Source organism: Pelophylax lessonae (assembly GCF_965119305.1).
Source record: "Pelophylax lessonae genome assembly, chromosome: 7".
Classification (NCBI taxonomy): domain Eukaryota; kingdom Metazoa; phylum Chordata; class Amphibia; order Anura; family Ranidae; genus Pelophylax; species Pelophylax lessonae.
This window is the reverse complement of record NC_138774.1, coordinates 80,285,366-80,295,547: the sequence shown is the minus strand read 5'-3', so window position 1 is coordinate 80,295,547 and position 10,182 is coordinate 80,285,366. Positions and strand designations below refer to the sequence as shown.

General features: G+C 45.1%; 1 protein-coding gene across 1 annotated transcript; it reads right to left on the bottom strand.

The window, feature by feature from the left end:
• Positions 1 to 246: 246 nt before the first annotated feature.
• Positions 247 to 7,197, bottom strand: LOC309560802 (transmembrane protein 229B-like). The gene is made up of 2 exons (XM_082264480.1): positions 7,071 to 7,197; positions 247 to 1,046 (listed from the first exon to the last, which is right to left on the bottom strand). The coding sequence occupies exon 2, from the start codon at positions 1,031 to 1,033 to the stop codon at positions 590 to 592; it is 444 nt and encodes a 147-aa protein (XP_082120606.1). The 5' UTR covers positions 1,034 to 1,046; positions 7,071 to 7,197; the 3' UTR covers positions 247 to 589.
• Between the last annotated feature and the right edge of the window lie 2,985 nt (positions 7,198 to 10,182).

Here is a 10,182-nt window from a genome sequence, read left to right as displayed (position 1 = left end):
CTTCCTGTTTGGCTATGGGACAGAAAGTGAAGGAAAATCTCCGAAATGGGACACAGATGGTGAAAACAAATCTGACAGGGGTTATCACTCTCCCTTGCTCTATCCAAAATTTAAAAAAAAAGTTTTGCCTATAGTTCTTTAACTTCAGCGTAGGATGCAGGCAGGTCATTGGCCAGGTTGTACTATCTCATATGTGGCATACCAACTGGCAGGGTCAGCAAGTACTAAAATTCTGTTATGGGGAGAATCGGAAAATCAAAAAGAGTTGTGTAAACGCTAGTGACAAACTTCATCACATATGGAATTCTTTATTCTTTGCTCATAGCTCCACTTTAATGTTATGATATTCTGATATGAACTAGTCTTTCTGGATATTTTAGGGACTTCCAAAAAAATTAGGCACTATTCAACATATTGTTTTTTCTTTAATTGATGTACTGTTATTGTAGTCCAAATAAATCCATAGTAAACATAAAAGTCGAAGTATTGCACATAAAAGACTCAATATAGTACATTAAAAATACTTTTCACAGGCGAGGTCTTTGTCCACTCATTAAAAGCCACCAGGGTTTCTGCCTTTGTTTCCTTTTCAGCTTCCATCCAGGCGCAAGTGAAGTGTGTACCAAATCAGATATTTCTCTAAGACGACAACTCCTAATAGCCAGAAGGGAGCGTACTCTAAGGTCACCAGACCCTTAAAGTTGTATCTGTAGTGACTATAGTCCCAAGGGCAGGCTCTCAAACATCTCAGTATCCATCCAGAACTGAACTCACAAAAGTACACCCAAAAAGTGTAGAGAAGAGCACGGAGAAGGAAGTTGCAGTGGAACCTCAGATACAAGTACATGTGCTCTATACCCAACATGGCTACTCCATAGATGAATAGCGCCCAAACACTGGAGACACCCCGAAACCTCCAGTCTCTGCTGGCAGTAAAGTCCAAGAAAGCTGTGAAGAGCACTTCACACACGTAACCATGGATGGAGTAGATGTACAAACGGAAGAGAAGGCCCAAGGGCTCTACAGATCCCATGACCAGGTAGTACCTGTGGAAGGAGAAAAGAAAAAACAAAAAAGCCATTGTAAACCTTTAACTGAAAATGTACAAAATGGCACCAGGGGATTCATTTTGGGAGGTAATGGTTTTATTTACTTTTAGGATATATAGAAATATCTATACACACAGTAGATAGATACAAAGAGTACATTCATTTATTTTTTAGTTTTTTTTTTACTCTATATTTTCCTTATGGGTGGTCTGGATCTGGTTATGCGGCTGCGTAGAAACAGATCACTTCTAGTCTTAATCTATTAATGGCTGCAGTCAGCCAGCAATAACTGACTGTAGCCAGGGGCAGACTGGCAAAATTAAGCCCAGGGGGCAAGTATAAACCAGGGCCCCATGGTGCAGCGACTCGGCCCCCGCTCCCACTCTCCCTCTTCCTGTCCTCCTCCTGACCCCCATTCCAGGCTGAAGCTCCGCTCCCAGTACTCTGTAATCACCGGCTGAATTCCGGTTCCCAACCTGGCCAGCAGGGGGCTGTTGGGGGGAGCTGGGAAACCTTGGTTGGGGCTGGCCAGGGGAGGAGAGTCTCCAGTGAGACATTAAACCGGCCTTTGCTCAGACACAGTTTACACCATCCATGCTGGGGGGGGGGGGGGGGGCTGTGCACTGTCCTTGCCTTTAACCTGCACTCAGTAGGTCAGCAGCAGGGGCTTTTTACTTCTCTTCACCAGAAAACTTTAGGCATGTCTATGGCAGAAGCGGTGCAGCCTTCTTATAGGACATTAGAGCGGCTCTGGGGGCAATTGCCCCCCTGGCCCAGTCCTCCCCTGACTGTAGCAGTGCTCTACTGCTGAAGGGAGAGGCTGGAGAGAAGTGCTACAGGAATGACAGGAAGTGTCATGATGTCACTTTTTGAGCTGCTGGGTCCGGGAACAGTTTTAAAAGGCCTGGAGACTCAAATGGGTAAAATTAAGCACATTTATAGCCTTTAAATATTTTGCATTAACATGTGCATATGATGGGCTTAATATAATAAGTCTTATGACTAATTTTCAAGTGTACGTAAACCTTTTTTTTTTTTGGTGGTTGTAAACCCTTACATATACCCAGTCAGATAATACACAGAGATTTTAAAAAAAAAATCCTCCCACACAAGTTGTATCTGTTTATCTGCAGTATTCTGCCCTGATCTCTACATCAGTTCAAAGTGCAGAATTTATAATAGCTATCTGAGCTGTCAGAAAACAGGGGACAGAGAGTTGAAGTTACATTCTGAACAGCTCAATGAGGTGAGCTCTAAAAGCTGATTGGAAGGAAAGGACACACCCCTTCACACAGCTCACAGGAACAGAGCTGAGGTTGTCAATCAGCTGGAGATCCCTCCCCTGTCACCCTTTTTCTCTTGGTGTCAAGAAAACCTGTCAGAAGTGATTCATGCTGTGTGGGGCTGGATAATCTGCCACAATAAACTGTCTTGAGCAGTGTCTTCATATGTGGCTGAAATTCTTATAGCACTATTTATGTACATACATGTTAATATATGAGACTCTAATACTACACAATAACCCCAAATAATGGAATAAAAAGGAGTAATATTAATCCTTTACCCTTACTCTTAGTTTTCAGTGAGTAGTTTATGTCTAGAGTGGTCATTTTTAACCAAGGTTCGGTGGAACCCTGGGGTTCCTTTTAGGTTCCTAGGGGTTCCTTAAGCTTTGGTTGATTGACCTCCCATCAGAATAATTGCAGGTCCAACGCTGCTTGGAAAAGCCTGAGGTTTGACACAAGTGATCTTTTGAGCTGCCTGTAAGAGACCTTTCTTCCCACTGGTCACCTATGTAAGGAGCATTCTTCCTTCTGACCATTACTGTAAGGAGCATTCTTCCCACTGTCCACCAGTGTAAGGAGCATTCTTCCCACTGGCCACCAATGTAAGGAGCTTTCTTCCCACTGTCCACCAGTGTAAGGAGCATTCTTCCCACTGGCCACCAATGTAAGGGGCATTCTTCCCACTCTCCACCAATGTAAGGAGCATTCTTCCCTCTGATCACCAATGTAAGGACTCAGGAGCATTTTTCCCACTGACCCCCAAAATAGGGAGCATTTTTTCCACTGACCATCAATTTAAGGGGCATTTTTCCCACTGAGCACTAATTTAGAGAGCATTCTTCCCACTGACCGCCAATGTAAAAAGTATTCTCCTTACTGACCGCCAATGTAAGGAGTATTCTTCCTACTGATCACCCATGTAAGGAGCCTTCTTCCCACTGACCGCCAATGTAAAAAGTATTCTTCCCACTGACCGCCAATGTAAAAAGTATTCTTCCCACTGACCGCCAATGTAAGGAGTATTCTTCCAACACAGGGGCTCTGAGGAAGAGGCTAACCCTCGAAACGCGTTAGCCACTACTAACTCAAGGGATAACTTACCCTCGGATCATACTACTGAGGACTGCGTTCCTTACATGATATGCTTTTAACCAAGAAACTCGTTTGTGAGTATTTTTAATCTTCTTATTTTTAATAAACCAACCAAAGGATAATGCACTAGGCCTGTGCGCCCCTGTGTTTGTTTGTTGTTTACAGTATTTCCAGACTTCCCTGGTCGTGTAAAGGGCAGCAAGGCCGCAGCATTTTTTCCTGGGTTGTCGCATCCACAGCTCCAGAAACAGTGGAAAGACCTTAATGAGGTGGACTAGAAGCTACACCTCTCTGAGCGCAGGGAACTGGTGCTTTGCACCTTAAAACTTGTTTTGCAAAGGAGTATTCTTCCTACTGATCACCAATGTAAGGAGTATTCTTCCTACTGACCGCCAATGTAAAAAGTATTCTTCCCACTAACCGCCAATGTAAGAAGTATTTTTCCCACTGACCGCCAATGTAACAAGTATTCTTCCTACCGATTACCAATGTAAGGGTTTATTCGTCCCACTGACCACCAATGTAAGGGTTATTCGTCCCACTGACCACCAATGTAAGGGTTATTCGTCCCACTGACCACCAATGTAAGAAACGTTCTTCTCACTGACCACCAATTAATTTTTTTTTAGCAGGGGTTCTCTGGGATCTGAACATTATTTCAAGAGTTCCTCTAGTGTAAAAAGGTTGAGAAAGGCTAGCCTAGAGAATGTATCATACAAGTGCCTGTAGACATTAGATACAAGTCCATAGAAACATTTATTTCATCATGTTTTTATCACACTCAGGAAGTTTTTGGAACGTGAACAATTGTTCACCACAAAAAAAAACAAAAAACAAGCAATCCTTTCAAGGTTCAGTCATCCGGGTTGGATTCTTTTAGAATCTGTTTGTCTGGGAGTGTCACTTGTTAACAGCTGACAAGTCATGAACAATCCCTTACACAAACTGAATGTACACAAAGTTTTCAGTAAGAATTTTAAGAGTATCTAAACCCAATAATAAAAATGTAATATATTGCAGCTTAGCAGTCCATTAGCTTTCTTATTTCATTGTTTTCTCTTTTGTTTCACCAGGTGATCCTGCCAGTAACATACTTCCTCTAAGTGTCGGTTCACACTATGGCGATTCGACTTCGGGGATGACCTGTGAAGTCGCGTGCACCGTGACTTCGGCGTGACTTGCACGGACTTCACATAATGGAAGTCAATGCAAGTCGCTCCGATGTCGCCCCAAAGTAGTACAGGAACTATTTTCTAAGTCGGAGCGACTTGAATCGATCCTATTAGAACGGTCCCCATAGCACAGAATGGACCGCGTCTTGTCAGGCTGACAAGTCGCGGTAGGGTGACAATGCTTCCTCACCATTCTGTATTTATGGAGGAGCAGTGTTGTTACCCTAGGCTACTCACTCATGATTTGAACTAGTGAACACCTCCCCCTCATTTTCATAACATAGAAGGGAGATTTTTTTTGTAGTTTTCACAGGTGAACTGGGTGGGGCTGATAACACTGCTAGAGACTTGAGTGCAGCGGAAACAGAGACCGCAATGTATAACGAATCACTTTCAATGGTATATTTAGGAGACCAAAAGAGGGCAAATAGGAGAAGTTCATTGTTCGGGTTTATATACATATGAAAAATTTAAAGCAAAATTGGACATATCTGTGACGGGTGTATGAGGTTAGACACATTTGGTGAGAAACAGCAAAAAATACAGTAAAATCACTAAACTGATGTAGCACCCTACAAGGTAGGTGCTAGGCAAAGTATAGCGGGCCTTGGCTGCCTAACAGCAGGGCCATGATTTTTAGCTGGGCTGTCATGTCTCCCAGGTGTTGCTATTGAAGCTGGCGAGTCTCCCCACTGGTTCCATGAGAAGGGCTCTCATTGGGCAGTGGAGGAAAGCCAATTAGTGGCCCATTCAGGCCTGTATTTACCCCAGAAGGCAGATTCTGCCGCACAGGATTCTGGGAGTGGGTATAAGTCTGAGGGGAAAGCATGACGCAGCGTCTTTGGTGGGAAGCAGAGTCCCAGGAGGGAGGGTACGGCTGTCTCTCCTCCTGTCAGAAGGATCGGGTGTCTCGGGTGGCTCACTCTGCATTGAAAGGGGGCACGCTGTGGTCACTCTGCATTGAAGGGGGCACGCTGTGGTCACTCTACATTGAAGGGGGCACGCTGTGGTCACTGCATTGAAAGGGGGCACGCTGTGGTCACTCTGCATTGAAAGGGGGCACACTATGGTGAACTCTGCATTGAAGGGGGCACACTGTGGTCACTCTGCATTGAAGGGGGTACGCTGTGGTCACTGCATTGAAAGGGGGCACGCTGTGGTCACACTGCATTGAAAGGGGGCACGCTGTGGTCACACTGCATTGAAAGGGGGCACGCTGTGGTCACTCTGCATTGAAAGGGGGCACGCTGTGGTCACACTGCATTGAAAGGGGGCACGCTGTGGTCACTCTGCATTGAAAGGGTGCACGCTGTGGTCACTCTACATTGAAAGGGGGCACTTACCATCGCAAAGAGTCGACTACGCTCCAGACTGACCAACACAAACCTGGAAAATCAGTTGCGAGTAGCAACATCATCAATATGAGCTAACATCACACACCTCACCAAAGAGAAGCAGTTCCAGCTATTACATTAGGGGTGAGTTAATTAAATGTTTGACCAAATATAACAGGCTAATTTTTAAGTTGATCATTTTGTACGGCCCCCGAATGATGTTACAAAAATCCAAATGGCCCTTGGCAGAAAAAAGGTTCCCCACCCCTGCTTTAAATAAACCTACAGCAGCAGTAGGGGGGGGGGGGGGGGCGGGCACGGACACAGGAACAGACAGGCAGGGAGGGAGGGGGGAGAGAGGACAGGGGAGGACAGGAGAGCTGCGGATGACGGAGGCATGTAAACTGACCACAGTGTCAGGGCTCAGCCGCCATGGTATACCGTGGTCAGTTTACAGAGGGGAGGACATAGCCAGGCAGGATCAGCCAGGTATTTTAGGTGATAGAAGGGGACAAATTACACAGCAAAGCACTGTGCTGTATAACATGCTTTAAGGGAACAGTATACATTTTTTTTTTTTTTTAGGCTAACAAATGCTTTAAAAATAAATACTCAAAATAAGTATAATGACTAAGCCCCCACCCCCCTTCATGACATTGTTGAAAAGGGGTGGAGCATGGGTGACATTAAAATGTTGACCCCCTATTATAAAAAGTTCTGCGGACGCCCATGAAGATATATATGTTTGTCTAGCACTTTATTGTATGACATACATGTGTAGCATTAAGTGGATATGATTTTAATGCAATGCGTTCTTTGTATGTACAACTTTTCTAATGCGCATGTAAAAATAATAAACCACCCCCCCCCCCCCCCAAGAAAAAAACACACCTTTGTCTTATCTATATATGGCTGCATTCAAGTGTACCTCCTGCCAAAACTTTTTTTGGCTAGAGCTACAGGTGGATGGAGATGAAAAGCTTGTCCTTCCATTATCTGTACAGGTAGAATCTATCAAAGTGTTCCAGCCTGAATAGCAATACTTAGGCAGGAGGAGGAACTGCTACATTGTATGTGTGATCACCTGTACAGGTAAGATCGGGAGGAGGAGACAGTGCGGAGGTCTGGTCTGGTTACCTTAGATGTCCTGTTCTCCAGCGTATGACAGCTCTCCCCCTAGGTATGTTCAGGTATGTACAGGTAGCTGCTTTCCTCTCTGTCACTGCTAGTATTGTGTCTTATGATCTATCCTGCTGTGTCTTATAATCTGTCCTGTGTGCCCATACACCTTACCCCTCCCTGAACACTGTGCCCACACCCCTCCCCAAACCTTCCCTTTCCTCTGCCAAAAAAAGGTGGCATTAGGCAGGATGTACAGGATGTATACACATCAAACACACAAAGTAAACACTTATAGATCCTCTGAAGATGGGTCAGTGATGGGAACATTCCTCTATACCTTTTATTTGGGAGGGCAGAGGGATTCTGTGACTTCTACCTGGGCACAGGTGTAACAGCAGAAGGCAATTCATTTACATAGCAAATAGGCAACACAAACACCCGCACTGCCTCCTAAGTTGTCATGATGGACGGAAATACAGAAAATTAAATGTAGCACTACTCCCATGGGAGCTGCTGTGTGTGGGTTCCCCCCCCCCCGTTACCATTAGCAACAGTAGAACATTCTGACATGTTTCCAAGTGTTTTTACCTCAGACAAGGGCCAGCCCAGTTGCTTTGGTTTTTATGTTTTATTAGGAACTTGGATAGGAGAAGGGATGAGTGGGATACTCCAATTAAACTGAACTATACACAATAGGCTGGGACGATATAGAAAAATGGTGACTGACTCTGGTTAACCACTTGCCGACCGCCGCCAGACTATATACGGCGGCGGTCAGCCCCTCCCAGGCAAAGTGACGTACCGGTACGTGACTAGCCTGGGAGCGAGTAGGGGGCGTACCGATGTCCGCCGGTCACTCGCAAACGTCGGGCAGAGAGGGAGAAAGGCAGGCGGCTAGTGTAAACAAAGCCGCCTGTCATTCTCCCCTGTGTAAAAACACAGATCACTCGGTCCTGCTATGTAGGACCGTTGATCTGTGCTATTACACCACTAGCCACATCCAATGACAGTTAGAAGCATGCCCCTAGGGACACACTTAACCCCTCCCTCTCCAATAAAGTTAACCCCTTCCCTCCCAGTGTCATTTTTACAGTAACAGTGCATATGTATAGCACTGATTACTGTAGTAATGTCACTGGTACCCCCAAAAGTGTCAAAAATGTCAGTCAAGGGTCCGATCTGTCCGCCGCAATGTCGCAGTACCGCAAAAAAATTGCAGATTGCCGCCATTACGCGTTAAAAAAAAAAAACAACAAAAATGACAAAAATCTTTCCCTTAGTTAGTAAACGCAATAACTTTTGCGCAAACCAATCAAAATACGCTTATTGTGATTTTTTTTTTACCAAACATAGGTAGCAGAAAACAAATTGGCCAAAAATTAAAAAAAAATTAGATTTTTACATTTTTTGGGGGGGAATTTCATATAAAAAAATGTGAAAAATATTGTTATTTTTGCAAAATTGTCGCTCTTTTTTTGTTTATAGCGCATGATCAAAAAATCGCACAGATGATCAAATACCACCAAAAGAAAGCTCTCTTTGTGGGAAAAAAAGGACGTCAAATTCGTTTGGGTACAGCGTCGCACGACCGCGCAATTGTCCATTAAATTCACGCAGTGCCGAATCGCAAAATACCCCCTGGTCAGGAAGGGGGTAAAGTCTTCCGGGGCTTAAGTGGTTAAAGCGGAGTTCCACCTTTGGAAAGTATTTTTCACTAAAAATACCTCCGGGACAGTCGGGGCTAGTACATTTCATAATGTATAGCCTCTGAACTGTACCGGGTCGCACTTACCTTTTAGAAGAAATACTTACCTTGAAAATTTCTTGTCCAGCGCTGCCATCTCAGGTGTGGGCAGCTGAAGCCAGCGCGTCCTCTTCGGTGTCCCTTTGGTCCCACAATGCACTGCACCGGGGGCAGGCGCGTCATCCCTGCACAGCTTCTGGGCATTCCAGAAGCTGTTTAACAGGGAATGACGCACCTGCACTGGAACTGACAAGCGGGGCCGGTGCAGACGCATTGATTCCTGGGAGCGATGACGTTCAGCTCCCAGAACTCACTGTGTCCATTCATAACTGAAGCATAGTAAACTATGTTTTCTGTACCTCAGTTTGTGAATGAATGGGAAGCTCTGTACAGAGATATTTCTGTCCATTCATTCTGTGCTGTGGAGGCTGCAGAAAAGGGGATTGAGGGCTGTGACCTCAATCTCCTTTCTCTATTTCAAAGGTGAAACATCAGTAGACCCCTGAGATTTCACCAAAGCCCCCAACGGGCTCCTAAAAAGTTGTAAAAAAAATAATAAAAATAAAATTGTAAAAAAAAAAAAAAAAAAATAACGTAACAAAAATTAAAAACTACTGACCCCATCCACTGCCCTACTGATCAAGTCCACTGTCTTGCTGACCATGTCTACTGCATTACTGACGAAGTCCTCTTCCATATTGACATATTCACTGCTCTACTGACTGAGACTATTCACAATCCTACTGACGCCAGTGGCTGATCTACCAGATTCGCTGCAGAACATGTGAAAGGGATCCACTGCTGGAACATTATAAAGGGACCTGAGACGGGAGTAAAGGGTCCCAGGATCAGTGTGAAGGGCCCTCGGGCTCAGAGGGAAGGGCCCCGGCCTGGAGGCCCTTCATGATTTCTTGCACTGGGGCTCTATAGGTCCTTGTTTTGCCTCTGCACAGATCGATGTATACAAAATCTAAAATCATGGGAACGATAAAGTATTGGGATTCAGAAAAAAATGAAACTTAGTGGATATGTAGTTTCCCCTAAAAAAATATTTGCTTATTGTAGAACTCCAGCCAGAAATAATAAAATAAAAATGAATAGCCCATTAAGTCCCCGTTCACACTAAGGCGACCTGTGAGGTGACCTGGTCGCCTCACAGGTCGCCGTAGGTTGCCTCCCATAGGGAAGCTGCGGACCCGTTCTAATAGGAGCGACACAAGTCGCTCCGACTTAGAAAAAGGGTCCGGAGCTTCTTTGGGGCGATCAGGAGGCGACCGCCATAGACTTCAATGTTATGAAGTCCGTGGCGGCCGCTCCGAGGTCGCGGCGCGCTGCTCGCACCGCGACCTCGGAGGTCGCGGTGCGAAGTAGCTTCGCTTGTAT